Consider the following 16,708-nt stretch of genomic DNA (forward strand, 5'->3'; position numbering starts at 1 on the left):
CGATCATTTATTGATCTATTATATGTAAATCAATGCAACCACCAGTGGTCACTTCTCGATACATGGCAAGAGAAGATGAGAGGAATCTAATTACATACATTAATATACTTGTATAGTGTTTAGATCAAATACAAGGATGAGGGTTTGACAAAGCATTTAAAATGATTATTCTTATACGCACAAACAATGTGTATGTGTATGTGTGTCAGTTCACGTAGTGAACTGACATACATACATACAAACTCATATGTAAATAATCAATAAACAATCATCCTAATATCTGACCAAAGCTATTATGCATCAACACGGATAACAAAGTCCAAACCAAGCAGTGGTTCTAAATAGACTAGTTGCTTCAACTTATGTCGTATTAGGCCTCATATGAATGTGCATCTTTGAAGAACTTAAGTTTCACATCCAGAATGTAACACCTACAAAAGCTAGATGGAATACACTTTCAAGTCTGTTTGAGAAAAGTAACAACATCAGTTATCCCAAGTATCAGGGACTACATGTCCAATTTTGAATCTTTGTGATAAAACTTGTTGGCTAGTGGATAAAATAAATGTGATATACAAGTGGTATTTGGTTATTCTAGCCAGATTAAAGGTCCTTATTAGGTCTTCAATCTACATTTGTCTCCAAAATAGATGCTTTAAAAGATACACATAAAATGCCATTTTTTGATGATTTATGTGGTTGCCTTACTCTAGAGCTATTGGGGTGATTATATCGATGGGTCCCAAAGATCAGGTCTCAATGGCCAACCATCCTATAGATGCAAAGAAAACCACGTTTACAATGGAAAGTGACTCACCAAATAAAGGTACCTTCAAATTCTCCAATCTCAACACTTTTAAAGAAGAAGTATTCTACCAAAAATTGTTCATTTTTTTTGGAGAAATAATCAACAAGAATCCAAATGTTCTAAGAAAATGGCACTTCTAGAGGACACAGTAAAGAAGCACTAAATTTCAAATAGTAACTCTTCCTTATCTATTTCAAGAGGCAAAGGCAAAGCACTTTGAGCAAATGTTTATGCCCTGACTAGAACAAGCTCCTCCAAAGATACATGGATCTTCAATTTAGAGCTACACATGATATGGAAAAGCCAAAAGATGACCTCAATAGATGCACGCTGAATCTTCTACTTTATCAGTCTTCAAATCAAGCTCTATTGACTTGCGAGATGGGAAGGAATTAATGTTTTGTACTTAATTGACCTCTCACTAAATCTTCTCTCCCTCTAGTATATAAAAATTAAATGTTGTAGTTTGAGAACTGCAAAATCCTACGATAGTCATTGGTTCCAGAACAATCAACGATGTCAACTGGATTCATAGGTTTGATCCTCTTGATGACTCTTTCAAATCCAATGCTCTAATTGATCATGCTAATACCAAGAGATTATAGTGGCATAATGAATTTGGACATCTCGCAACCTTAGTAGGTCTGTACATGTCATACCACTATGATTTAAGGGTCAAATGTGCTCACATTGACCTACCTTATCTCTCTCTACTGCCATATATAGAGGTGGTAGACATGGATTTTGATAGTCAACCTTGGAGAGCACTGATAGGCTTAGACAAGGCTCCTCCATAGGTTGTTAACAGGAAGTTTATTCTTAGATCATAGAATTGTCTCTCGTAGCATTTGCATATTCAATAGGCTCCTCCATAGTTTGTTATGGGAAGTTTATTCTTAGATTCATAGAATTGTCTATCATAGCATTTGCACATTCTTATTGAATCTAAATTGTTTACTGTGAAAGGTAACTGTCACTGGTGATCCTTGCTCATTGGCACAACGGAGATGTTCCAACTTCGTCATCCTTAAAGTCCTACTTCCTTCAATAGAGGTCAGAATTTTCAATGAAGATCACTTTCCAAAATCTCTCAAAGAATACTGTCTAATGGATTGAAAATCATTTTGATGGGAACTTGGAAAAATTTGAAATGCAAGATAATGCAATTTCTTTGGAACAAAAAACCAGCAAAATGACCAACACCAACAAATATAAGAAGCTGCTACAGTAAAGTTCTTGTAAAATCATTTTGATGGAAACTTGGAGAAATTTGCAGAGCAAGATAAAGTGACCTCTTTGGAACAAAAAACCAGCAAAAGGACCAACACCAACAAATATAAGAAGCTGCTATTATAAAGTTCTTGCAAAATCATTTTGATGGAAACTTGGAGAAATTTGCAGAGCAAGATAAAGTGATTTCTTTGGAACAAAAAACCAGCAAAAGGAGCAACACCAACAAATATAAGAAGCTGCTACTGTAAAGTTCTTGTATTCCCCATTAATCAAGAACATCATTGCAAAAATAACTTCCAAAATCTGAAGGTTATGGATAAATGTAGATCAAATGGAAGACAAGAGGTAGGAACCTGAGGGGGACTATAACCAGTGCCGTGATGGGGAAAGACCTAAAGTGTGAGAAACACAAAAGGTGGAAACTTCGAGAGAATAAGATCTAAAGGAAAAAGTCAATAAGCCTTAATAGGAAGCATAAAAATATAGATATGGAAATTATATGCACAAGTGAGACCTAGTGGAGCTTAAAGGTAAAAACATTCCATAAAAATAGTTCCCGTACATTGATCACAACAAGCCTCATGACTTTGGATATAGTAAAGTGAAGAAATGGAAACACAATTTCAAGATTTTGATAACTATTGGTACACAATTGTAGCCACGAGGAGAAAGAACACAAAAATATTATAGCAACCATAAATTGTTGGATGCCCATTACAAATGATATCTAAGGAGGCTGGTGCCTTGACTGGAAAAGGTGTAACATGTTAGAAACTTAGAAGTAGTAATCATATAAGATGGAAACTCTTGAGAGGGTTGGACCCAAGGTAGAATTTTGATAAGCTTGGATTTCAAATTATACCCACAAGACAGAGACCTTAAGAGGTAGAATCCTTCCAAAAAAATTGATCTAGTGCATTGATCACAAGAAGCCTAGTGACTTTAGATTTGGAAAAGGTAAGAGACAAGCAAAATTGCAAGGCTTTGATAAAAGTCCATACATATTTGAAGCAAAAAGAAGCAATGACACAGGATTCTAGCAACTATACATTGGAGTATGCTCAATTGAATTCTGTAAAGTGCATTGATCTTAAGAAGACTAGTGATTTTAGATTTAGAAAATGTAAGAGACAGAACCAAGATTGCAAGGCTTTGATAGCTATTGGTATGTACATGTTCAAAGCAACAAGAAGAGATGACACAAAGGATTCTTGCAACTATACATTGGTGTGTGCTATAAATAGATTACAAAGGAAATATAAGGAAGCTTCCATGAGGATAGAGGTGTACATAAAGATATACATTTAGTAACATTTAACATTTAACAAGTAAAAGATTTTAATAATTACACAAATCCCTGTGACTATAATTAACAAAAAGCGTACAGAACATGTGGCTATGCCTTATAGCAACATCTGATTTAATAAACTACACAAAACCCTGTGACTCTATTTAACAAAAAAGAGTCAGAACATGTGGCTAGACCTCATAGCACAAACTCTATAATAGAAGTCTTCTTGTACATCCTTGGTAATCTATATATGCATAATACAAATGAGAGCAGAACATGAACACAATTGCTACCCCACCAACTCATCTCCCTGCCCCTCCCTCTTGTACATCCTTGGTAATCTATATATGCATAATAAAAATGAGAGCAGAACATGAACACAATTGCTACCCCACCAACTCATCTCCCCATCCCTCCCCTCCACTCTCTCAATAGCTACCAAGAGTTTACGCCCCGAGACAATGAAAGCCTCACAACAACATACAACAGGACCACCGGAAATGAGTGTAATTACTTATTGGAACAACCAAATATCTCCTCCATGCTCATTCCTCTCTCGCCCTCATTGCTAGTGTAGCATCACATCCTTGACTTCATCTGGGTCCTGGAAGGATATCACAATCAAAACACCGATCTGTCTATCCCATCTGATTATCATCATGCTTTAGTCAAAGATGTAGGGTCCCAAGTCAGTCCGGTGACAGAATGACAAGTTTATCACTCAACAAGTATCCTGTTGTATATATCCACATTGACTGAAGCTGCATCATAGTCAGTGCCTCCACTACTGGGTTAAAGGGATTTCAGTCTTACAGGTTTACAGTGCCATTGTAGAGCCTGACACATTAAGGCCAGCAACTTGAGAGTGAAAACATCTAGTTATGTTTAAAAATCATATTCGATAAGTGAAACGGTTTTTTGTCCCATTGTCACCCCCTAGTCAGTAATAATTTTCCTGATCTTATAGTATACAAAATCTGCAAACAGTGAGCTCTTTGCTTATAGTTATATCCCAGTAAATGCAAACTCTGCAAGTGCTAAGCTCCTGAGTCTGTGTGTATGATTAAAGATGATCCATCTATTGAACTAAAGGAATTTCAAAATCCAAACCGAAATTAAGAGGAAGTCATACAGAAAAATGTATTATTATACTGAGAAAAGCAAATAAAGGGAAAAGTAGACACAAAGTAAAAATCAAAAAAACTCTCTAGTGACATGGCATAATTGAACTTTACAATTAATATTATCCATAGAAATGGAATAAATAAAGCATAAGGGCAGGATTGCTATATTTTGAAAATAAAGTTTATGGTCCAATCAAGGAAAAAAAGGTGGGCAGGCAACACAGAAAGTTTCCTGTGAAAAGTCAAATCATTGTCAAGATGCAAAATATCACGCCATGACTCCGTGCAACACAACCAAAGAGCAATTAAATTGCTTAACTGAGAATCTTGAAACAAACGATGAAACCTGTTTTATTTAGACTGAAAATAGCATTCTACGTGTTGCCTGTATCTGAAGAAATAGAAGTAACTGTATCCCACCATCATTGACTAGAAAAATATCTTTAAGTTCCCAAACTGGAACAGGCCTATGGTATGGAGATACGGCAGTTCTGAACAATAACTAAAAAGCAGAAATAACTTGGACTAAGTGGGCAAATCTAATATGTCTGAAATTTTTAGCTCCTCATGTTATCAGGCAGAGATATTCCTTGCAAAAGTTTCAGATTTCTCCTCTGTTTTGACTTTCATTTGGATAGCCTATATATAAGGCTTTAATCAACAATCACTTTGTTTCCATATACCATTACAACTCTGTATTCTATAGTTACAAATTCTGGATTTCTCAGTTACTTTGTCATTGTAGCATAGCTATTTTTTTACAAAATGCAGTTCTGTTAGCTGCATTTGTACTTATTAATTTATAACCCCGAGTCTACTGTTCATAGTTGCATGAAAGAACTTAGATTATTAAAGTCCAGTTCTTGACCAAATATTGACCTGGAAAAGTTCTCTCTTCAACAAAATTGTCTCTTTGAGACAAATCTTTGCTTGCTAGACTGTCTACAATTATCTCAGGGAAAGCACAATTTTGAAGGCTTTTAGAGGATTCAGAACTTCCATTATCATTCAACAAACATTCAACCTCCATAACATCATCGTCAGTAGCTGGCACCATTGTTCCGTCTCCTTCAACCTAACATGAGACAAAAAAAACCAATAAGCAAAGAAGCACAAATATCTAAGTTATTAAAAGCAAGATGTGGGACATATAGAGTTCAACAAAACATTAAAACTGGAAATTGTCATTAAAAACGTTTGATCGGATAAAATTACTCACTGATAATCTTGACAAGAGGGCTTAAATACATATTATATTCATCAAATAAATAATTGGAAGAAAAGATAATTGTCGACAATAAACAAAATTTATAAAAATAATGTGACAAAAAACATTGTTCGTAAACTACATCTAGATAGCTTTATCAAGATAAATTTTGAGCATCTAAAGGTAACAATGGTTTGCCTGGAGGTGGACTGTGAATGTGTTGCAATTCCAAAGGATCTCTTATTCAAGAGGTATTTTTCTTTTTCGCAAATGACTCATGAAGAAGCAGAATGGATGACAGTGATGGTGGATTAAATATGGCTCTAGATAACAGTTGCGGCAGGTTATTGTGGCAGGATATTCACTCATTGTTTTTTAGGGGTTTAAAAAACAAGCTTGTGTCAACTGGAAACATTGAAGCTTGATACAAGTGACAATTGATCTGTGTAAAATATTCTCCAATTGTTTTTTTTCACTTCTTTAGTTAAGGCAGTAAATTAGAAAATGCCTGGACAAAGCTGGGGTCAACAAAACTCCATTTTTCTGCTCTTCTGAGTTGCCCTAGTGACACATTCTCTCTTTTTAGAAAAGCCTCTATCAGATGATCGTCCCGCCTCTATCAGATGATCATCCCCCTTGATCTATTCTGGAGGACCCAACGTATCCTCCTTTCACCTTTAGGAATGTGTTCTTGTTATTCCAACTTTACATTTCCCTTACATTTCTGTTTCTAATCATTCATCATTGATCCTTTTAAATTGTGTTGCCATCACATTTATATGAGAGAGGTTTTATTCATATTGTCTGTCATTCCACACGTGCTAACCCGCTGTCCTCTCTATTTCAATCACAGCAGCAGTTAGTGTTAAAATTATAACAATGATATCATACTGGTCTGAGAGTGCAGACCGCACCATAATCTTCTCCCCTTGCATACCATTTAAATCATTATATACTTTACACTTGGTAAAAGGATGGGCGGTGATCCTTGGGAAATATTCATGTTTAACACTAACTATAACTAAACAGTCATGTTAGTTTTAATGTTTGTATTATCTCCATTATTGGACGCCGATTTATAAGTGTAGTATTGGCCGACCTAGAGAGGATCATGTCCCTTTGAGGGACATGCCCTTTGGTCATGGTATAATAGGTGGGTGTTATTGTAGTTTGAGGACACACAATAAACATAACTCTGCTCCTTCAAGCAATACTGCCCCATACGAATTTATTGCAGAGACAATTAAATTCAGAACAGCATTCAATATTCTAATAACTCCTGCATTCAGAATTTAAAGAAGATTATATACAGCAACCCAAGGGTATTTGAAAAGTCTGATTTTATAACAGAATTTGCAGAAACTTTACATGGTATCAGAGCTCTGGTAGTCGAACATAGGCTCTGCAAATTAAGTGATCAGATCTTATATATATATCTAGCATCATTCTCCTATCTTCAATGGCATACACAATCAGAACCGAGGACAGGTTTGATGGGAAAGAACACTTTGATGCCTGGAAATTCAGAATCATGATGATTCTTGAAGAAAATGATGTAAAACAATTTGTTGAATCAGCATCCAAACAACCTACAGTTAAACCTCATAAATCTATATTGGGTAAAGGAAATAGGAAAGTCATTCAGATCATATTAGATGGAGTGAAAAATGATATCGCACCTATGCTAATAAAACATCAAACAGCATTTGCTATGATGAATACACTACCAAATGCATATGAGGTTAACAATGCAACTAAAGTTCTCGCACTAAAAAGGAAACTAATTCATATACAAATAAAAAAGGGAGAATCGATGAATTCTTACTTCCTAGGGGTTGCCAGCCTAAGACATGAACTTGAAAGTATATGAACCATCATTAATGACACGGAACTAACACTGATGGCTATAGATGGATTACTAGATTCATGGGAAACTTTCGCACAAGGAGTAAGTGCCAGAGATAAACTTCCTAACTTCAATAGAATTAAAGGAGATCGCCTTCAGAAAAAATCCATAAGACTAAAGAAAGGAGAGAAATTGAAAACAGAAGATGAAGAACTTCATGTTCTTAATACAAACTCCTATAAAGGCAAGAAGAAGCATTTTAAGAAGAAAAGGGGTAATCAAAAGAATGACAAACCTAAAAAAGATCTATCCAAAATAAAATGCTTCAGATGTGAAACATTTGGACACTACAGATCTAATTACGCTGAGAATTCTAAACAAGTGAACTATACAAATGTTACTAGGGAAGAACATAACTATGATCCTGAAAATCGTGTATTCTATTCGTTACTATCAAATGAAGTCTCAAGTAAAGCATGGTAACCGATAGTGGATCATCTAGACATATTACAGGATACAAACAAGCACTAGACTCTATATCAAAAAAGGTTAATGGCGAAGTCACCATCGATAAAAATTCAACACATTTCGTCAAAGGAATTGGAAATTGCACCTTGAAACTAAAATCAGGAAATTCTCTTCTTCTCAAAGGAGTATTCTATATACAAGGAATAAAAAGAAATATAATATCGGTTGAAGATGATGGACATAATGTTGCATTCACAAACGGTAAAGTAACAACCTAGGCTAAGAACTCCTCAATTAAGAAAGCAAAATTTATTGGTCAAAGAAATGGGTATTTGTATGAAATTAAATTCAAAACCTAGTCGACCTATTCAAGCCTTAATTCATGAAGCTGCGGATATAAATAAAATATGACACAGAAGGTTAGGACATCTAAATTTCAAAACTTTATCAACTATGGAGAAGATGGTTACTGGTTTACCTAAACTAAATAAAGATCACTCAAGCATAGGTAAAGGATGTGCTTTGGGTAAGAACACCAAAAGTCCATTTCATGATAGTACTAGAAAAACTAACAATGTTTTGGAATTAATCCACTCGGATTTATGTAGACCTATGTCTGTTCCTTCTCTCGAAGGATTCTGGTACTATATTCTTTTCATAGTTGACTTCTCTAGGAAAACTTGGATTTACTTTCTAAAATGCAAAGAATGAAAAGAAATCCTATAGAGATTTAAAGAATTTAAAACCTTAACCAATAACTTATCAAGACATAAAATTAAAACTCTTAGAACTGATAATGGAGGGGAATACACCTCAGATTTGTTTAAAAGGTTTTGTAAAGAAACGGGAATTAAGAGGAAGTATACAGTTCCTTATAACCCACAATAAAACAGGGTAGCAAAAAGGAAGAATAGAACAATTATTGAAGCTACAAGAGCTATGATATTTGATCAAAATCTAGAATATTATCTTTGGGCAGAAGCCTCTTGTACTGTTTTCTATATTCAAAACAGAAGTCCTCACTCCTACCTTAGAGATGAAACTCCTAAAGAAGTCTTTACTAAGGTTAAACCCAATATAAGTCATTTTAGGATTTTTGGGTGCCCTATATATATCAATGTTCCACAAGAAAAGAAAACTAAGTTAGAACCCTCCGGGAGGAAAGGTATTTTTGTAGGGTATAGTGAAACATCTAAAGCACATAGGATTTTCATACCTGGACAGAAAAATATTGAACTTAGTAGGGATGTAATTTTTGAAGAAGATTTAGCATTCAAAAGGGCCCTAAGTTTTGAAGAATCCTCTCCTTTACCTACTTCTGAAAGAAACACTGAATTTGAGTCTCAAGAGGGAGAACATGGAAGAAATTGAAGATGAACTTCAAAATCTTAATGTTGAAGAAACTCAAAATTCTAAGAAAAGACCACTTTTGGCCATTAAGACAATAGAGGAAGCACAAGACTTTGCTGCACCATCCGGAACCATTAGAGAAAGCAAAAGACCCAAAAGATTTTCTAGTTATACAACAAACATGAATGATTTGTCTAAATCAGAACCAACCAATGTTTTAGATACTATTAAACATACAGCTTGGAAAGATGCTATGACAGAAGAATACCAATCTATTATGAAAAATGATGTTTGATAAAATTGTTCCAAAACCTGAAAGAAAATCTGTTGTTTCTTGCAAGTGGATTTTTAAAATAAAACATTCTGCAAACGGTAGCATTGAAAAATATAAAGCCAGATTTGTAGCCAAGGGATTCTATCAGAAAGAGAAGATTGATTATGAAGAAACTTTTTCTCCTATCGCTAGATACACCTCTGTAAAAGCAGTCCTAGCCATTGCAGCATCGAAGGGATGGAAAGCACATCAGATGGATGTAAAAACAACATTCCTGAATAGAAAGATTACAGAAGAAGTATATTTGGAGCAACCTTCATGATCCTAACGTTTTTGTTTGCAGGCTCAAGAAAGCTCTCTATGGGCTTAAACAGGCTCCAAGAGCTTGGTATGAAAGAATTGATAAGTATCTCACCAGCTTAGGATTCTCCAAAAATGAAGCCAATCCAAATTTATATTATAAAAGGGATAAATGATATGGTAATTTTGATACTGTATGTTGATGATTTACTAATAACAGGTGATAATCATCTCATAGAACAATGCAAGAAAGATCTAATTAGAGAATTCAAGATGAAAGATTTGGGACTCCTTCATTACTTCTTAAGACTGGAAGTATGGCAGAATTCTGACAACATTATACTTAATCAAGGGAAGTATACATCAGATATTTTGAAGAGATTTGGAATGTGGAATTGCAAGTCTATGTCTTCTCCAATGGAGACTAATTTACATAAACTTTAACAAGCAGCAACAGAATCACCTTCCATAGATTCTACTCTCTACAGACAGATGATTGGGTCTCTTATGTACTTGGTAAATACAAGACCTGATATTTGCTATGTTGTTAATGCCTTAAGTCTGTTTATGTGTGAGCCAAAGGAGATTCACCTAGTTGCAGTCAAACACATAATGAGATACTTACAAGGCATTCTTAATCTTGGGCTCAAATATTAGAAAGTTGATTTAGATTTACATGTATTCACTGACACAGATTGGAGTGGAAGTGTTAAAGACAGAGAAAGTGTTGTTTCAGTTTAGGATCAGCAAAGATATCTTGGATATACAGAAACACAAAGTTCCACAGAAACCGAATACATTGCAGCAACAATAGCCTCTTGGGAAGCAGTTTGGCTTAGAAAGCTACTTGTGGAATTATTTGGGCAAGCCATGAATCCTACGATTATTCGTTGTGATAATCAGAGTTCCATCAAGCGTTCGATGAATCCAGTTTTTCATAACAGGTCCAAGCATATTGAAATTCCTTACCATTATCTAAGAGATATGGTTGATAGGAATACTGTAAAATTAGAATACATTTGCACTGCAAATCAAACAACAAATATTCTCACCAAACCTCTCTCTAGAGTGAAGATAGATCACTTCAGGAAAAAGACTTAGTATGGTTGAATTGTAATTCATTTGTATTCTTTAAATTATTAATAAAAAAAAATTTTTTGTCAGGCTATTAATTGTTATGGGCTCCACCATTTGTATTCACTATTTAGAGGTGATGATCTCTGAGGTAATGAATACTTGTATAAAAGACATTATGAGAGATGGCGATCCCTCAGATAATGTATTGAATAGTATAGAGCTATTGTTAGATCTAGGTGAGTTCAAAATCATTTGTGACAAGCATTTCTATGCCTATTAATCACAACTTGGATAAAGGAAGAATTTATTCTTCAGACTTTATCATGTTTTCTAGTAGATCTTAACTCAAGATCAAGTTGTGATATAGGATTACCAGTTCCTTTGAGTCATAACCTAGATAAATGAAGAATTTAATCATTCTTTGGATTTTATCCTATGTGTATTGCAATACTGACATCACTAGTATAAGTGGATAAGTCATATCACAAGATGGTTATATGACTCAGTATCATGTGTTCCGTGATGCCTTTTGCTCAAAAGATTCAAATATATATATAGAGTAGCAATCTATGCTTATTCATCGTAATTGATGATGCTAGATATGTTATCTCTTAGTATGATTATCAAATTAAGAGGAAGAGCTAAAATTATAACAATGATATCATACTAGTTTGAGAGTGCAGACCGCACCATAATCTTCTCCCCTTGCATACCATTTAAATCATTATATACTTTACACTTAGTAAAAGGATGGGCGGCGATCCTTGGGAAATATTCATGTTTAACACTAACTATAACTAGACAGTTATGTTAGTTTTAATGTGTGTATTATCTCCATTATTGGATGCCGATTTATGTAACTGTAGTATTCGCCGAGCTAGAGAGGGTCATGTCCCTTTGAGGGACACACCCTATGGCCATGGTATAATAGGTGGGTTTATTATAGTTTGAGGACACACAATAAACATAAGTCTGCTCCTTCAAGCAATACTGCCCCATAAGAATTTATTGAAGAGACAATTAAATTCAGAACAGCATTCAATATTCCGATAACTCCAACATTCAGAATTTAAAGAAGATTATCTACAACAACCCATGGGTATTTGAAAAGTCTGATTTTATAATAGAATTTAAAGAAACTTTACATTTAGTTGTTATGTGATTCTCTGGCACATATTCATGACATCTTATTTGTACTTTTCTGAATTTTTGCTATAGTTAGGTGGCATCTGCTTGTGTCTGAATTTTTTTTTTTCTATGACTCTTAAACATTATTCAAGGGCTGCTAGGACCTTTTTATTTGTGGGAAAGTGTCTAATCTTTTTACCACTTAGGGTAAACTAGATTAATACATGCTACAGTAACAAGATATAAGACATAACACGAAAAGACATGTAATGCTTCAGGAACTAGATATATACTTCATTAATGCTTCTTCCAATATATCATATGCCAATACACAAGATAGATAGCAATGACTAATACTGAATGAATCCTTTCTCCCTACAAAGAGTGTACATAAAGATCTCGAAGGGGTGCGACCCAACCATCGCATCATAATAGAATGCCCTTCGGTTACTGACTAACACCCTTAACACATGTTTTACTATTTCCGATGCCATAACACACTTTTGCCAACAACATCATCCCCCCCAAAACGAAAGTCGTCCCCGGATGACATAGAAAAACAGAGACAATGCTACTATATAGAATACATCAAAACATAAGCTAGGAGGATGGAGGGTGCATCCCTGGAGGTGTTAATGCTACAGCCTGTAACTGTGCCCACAACACGTACACCTACTCGGTCCTCTTCTTCAAATCCTCTTCAGCCTACATCTAGATTTTTAGTGTTGTCTTCATGATCTATGCAATGTTCCCAAGTTCTACCTCCTTCGCTTCAGATTTCTCTAGCAGACTCTTCTCTTGCGTCACTGTCTTGAGCTAGGCTATGAATGTTGTCCTCTATGATTCTTTCTCCTACTTGACTGCCTCAAGCTAAGTAATGAGCGCTGCCTATTCTGACTCCTAGGTTGATTGTTGTGTAGCCAAGTTCCATTCTACTGCAACTAATCGAGTAGTTGTTTCTTCCCAAGCCCTCTCTATTGCTACTGCCTTACTTTGTCACAGAACATGGTATATGTCTCCACTTGGCTTTCCACTACCAACTCTCCAGCAATCCAACCCTATCTCATCTTGAGAGTCTCTATGTTAGGCCATCCTCGTGCCTTGAAGCATGCAGTGAATGTAGCCGGACAACCTACTCTCGTAAACGAGAGAACATGCTCCAACTTCTGAACTACCCCCTCGAGTGCTCATGTTTGAGCAAAGATAACCACCTGGTGACCTCAAGTCACTACATTTGCTAAGTAGGCCTCTACATCCTCTCCCATGTCCTTGGATGACCCTAATGTTGGCTACTCCTTGTTGCCCATCACCATGCTTACTGCCTCCAACATCATCTGAGCACTATCTATTGGAGGAGGTCACTCATCCGTAGGGGTGGGGTGGTTCTTTCCATTCGGAAAAATTGTAGGAGATACAATAAGTTCCCTAAACTCAACCTCAGGTACCTCCCTCATAGGTGAGAGAATGCTAGATGCTCATGCCACTGGTGTTCTGTCGAATCTCCAAGCCAAATAAGCACTTAATTTCTATGTTGTATGTGCCCAACCAACATCCTCTCTGGCAGGGGTGACTAGCAATGCGGCATCTACTGTGACAAAGGCATCTAACCCAATGACATCTAACCGAACCTATGGCTCCTCCTAGCTATTGTGTGTCTGCTCTTGCTCAGGCTACCTCCATCACCTCTTTTGATAAAGCCCTAGCTGGCGAGGTGTGGGACTTTGTTTCCAGTACAGTGATGGTCTTGTGTATAATTACTGCCTCAAGAATGGATGTTGGCTCAAGAATCATTGTGGGTGCTCTCTCTGCCACTACTACGATCAGAGTCATGTCGATAGGTTGCCTAATCTGTCTGAAAGCAAGACTGTGCATACCCACAGTGGTGGTCAAATGAGCTACCGTGGAGGAAAGAGGTCAAGTTAACAATAGTGGCGTCATCGTGATTATCTTGACCTCCTCCATTTGTATGTTGTCCCCCTCATCTGTGTCACTGGCACTTTCATACAAGGTGTCCTGTGCCATGCTCGGATCTTGAGTCCATCTCTTGTCTATGTCTTTTGTGCCCTGCCATGGCATTTTGTCCACCTGGTGTCCAAATGCCACCAACGCATAATGGAGGTTATCCTGGAGCTAAGGGTCCTGTCTTGATCTCAAGCCTATCAACTAGGCATAATCTTGTTGTCGCATCCAGAAACAGTCCAGTGGCATAGTAGAACATATAAATTATGTTGCATCGTCACTAATTCATACATACATTTTGAAAGCAGCGCGGTCCAATCATATACCCTTCCTGTCATAATCTCATTCATCAATGCCACCTGTGGATATAAGATGTCTGAAGCACAGCTAGATCCCGTAAGTCTCCTCTTTAACAAGTCCATAATGCAGCACCACGGTCCCTCTCTAATGTTTGATTTCTTCAGCCCTTTTCCTTCTCAAGTCTTTATCAAAGCTTTTATTCTTGCATCAGATAAGTCTCTGCACACCATGTTTACGAGTGGCTTCTTTGTCTCCTATTTCATTTTATTTTCTTTTCAAATTAATCTTTTTGCCACCTTTCGCATATCCAAGTATGTCGAATACTTTGGCAAAATCATGTGCCTTGAAGGAAATTTTTACATCATGGTCTAGATAAGAAAAGGTGCTTGTTTTCGAGTGCCTGTCATAGGTATCTTCCTTAAGGAACCCTCAAAATCTTTAATGCATAAAATTGGCATTTTTATCGCCCATTCTACCTATGCTCTCCTCATGCTACCCTTCGTAGGATCATCATCTGGAGTTTCCTACCACCACTTTCGGCACTCTAAGCCATTCAACCCTTCAAGCAATCTATTCTAAGGCGTTAAATGAGATGTTGCAAGCATGTGTACTTGTGGTCGCACCTTACTTTTCCCTGTGTCTATCTGTCCTGCAACTTTCGCTCCCAAAGGTAGTACTTGGGTATTCTTGGACATGGTGTTGCTCGAACTTGAACCGTTGGCATGCGTCTGTTGTTTAACTTTCCCCGATCGCTTGTCCATAATGGTTTCTTGATTTGTCCAAACGCAAGAAAGGGAAAATGATTAGGGCTTGGCTCTCCCCCTCCAAGTACAGCTAAAAAACCAAGTACAGTTTTAGTCTCTTCTTTGTTGACGTACAGCTGCAACCCTTGGCTATGCCTACGGTTGGTACTAGTCTCCTTCCACCCTGTAGCTTATTTGCCTTGAACATGTCTCTTCCTTGTAACCGTGTTATTCCTCTTACTCCCCAATAAAATAGTGATACAAAAACAATTTTAGGGTGCCTCACTCTGTAGTCGTGTGGTGTCCAATCATCCAAGAAATGAATATGTCCAGGCAATATGTCCTTGTATTCAATAAATATCTTGAATGTCGTTGCTTTCAACACAGGGTTCCAGTCATCACCGACAAAAATGTTCTTCGGATTGGCTTTGTCCCTGATGGAGCCTAATTTTTGTGCTTCCAATTGTACACATTTTCATTATGGACCAGTGCATATATTTTATCTACTCTGCAATTTGTTACATGAAAGGCCGGGTGACCAATAACAACATGGAGACATGCTGACCTGTTGATCACAATTGTTGAGTTTGTCTCATTCAGGAGGCCCCTTATTTGATGTCTACCTTACCAAATGGAGTATATGTGTATCAGCAGCAGGGGCAATGGACAAGGCAAATAGAGAACAACAAAGATTTATGCAACAATGAACAAAAGATGATTATGAGTGATGAGTTGTGCAGGGATATGTCATAACAGGTGTCAAAGACCACACAAATGTTGCTCTCAGCAAATATGTATATGATATAGTGTTTGAAATAGTATCTTGTATCAAGAGATATGTAGCAGCAAATTGAATGTGGAAATGATAATCACACATAAACATCGGCACACCTTGATAACCCTTGGATTTGGAAAGCACAAAAGCAGAAAAGAGGTATGGTGTGGACCAGTCATCAGATATCCAGAGATATGAAAAATCTCAAAACTGCAGACCAAAGGTGTCATGGACTACACAATATTATAAGCAAGCTATGGCTATGAGTAATGACAGTTAACTATTGATAGAAGGAAAACATGAAATGGAAACGACTAGGCAGACAAATGCAGTGGCACCTCTTCCTGAAGCTGACTCAAACATTCCTCCTAAATTTGATAACTGTGAAATAATTCAAACAAATGAGAATACCAGTACAGAAATAGAGGAATGCCTAACCTGGCAGGGAACATACCAAAAATTGGAGCCAAGTTCAAGAAATCAATGCCTGTCTGAAAGATATGAACAAGTTCCTTTAGAGAAGGCTTCCTGGAATAGGGCTCAATTAGCTCATGATTCTCAAAGTGATCATTTTGCGTCAGAAATCGATGTTGAGGCAAACAAAGTAACATGTCCAGAAAAGAGGACGAGATCATTATTAGATGTCCAAGAGCAGTATGAAATAATGCTAGCAGCTGCATTGAAGAAAATGCTATTACTGAGAATCGATTGTCTACTACAATAACAAGTAAAGAGGTAGCTGAAAAGAATCTCTCATCTGTTTTAAAACTCCAAAAATCTGAGACAGCACAGTCAGAAGCTCTGAAGGAGATTGAACTTTTGAAA

The 16,708-nt window shown here is 36.5% G+C and overlaps 1 protein-coding gene across 5 annotated transcripts in view; it reads right to left on the reverse strand.

The window, feature by feature from the left end:
• Nucleotides 1–16,708, reverse strand: part of LOC149538676 (uncharacterized) — a 198,091-nt gene that overhangs the window by 117,593 nt on the left and 63,790 nt on the right. For all 5 annotated transcript variants that reach the window (XM_089800012.1, XM_089800009.1, XM_089800007.1 and 2 more), the window contains one exon: nucleotides 5,336–5,531. In XM_089800012.1, the coding sequence (XP_089656138.1) occupies nucleotides 5,336–5,531 (196 nt within the window). The remainder of the gene's footprint in view (nucleotides 1–5,335; nucleotides 5,532–16,708) is intronic.

The sequence above is a fragment of the Cupressus sempervirens genome, chromosome 9, assembly GCF_028749045.1.
Source record: "Cupressus sempervirens isolate cs-2001-9-10 chromosome 9, ASM2874904v1, whole genome shotgun sequence".
Taxonomy (NCBI): domain Eukaryota; kingdom Viridiplantae; phylum Streptophyta; class Pinopsida; order Cupressales; family Cupressaceae; genus Cupressus; species Cupressus sempervirens.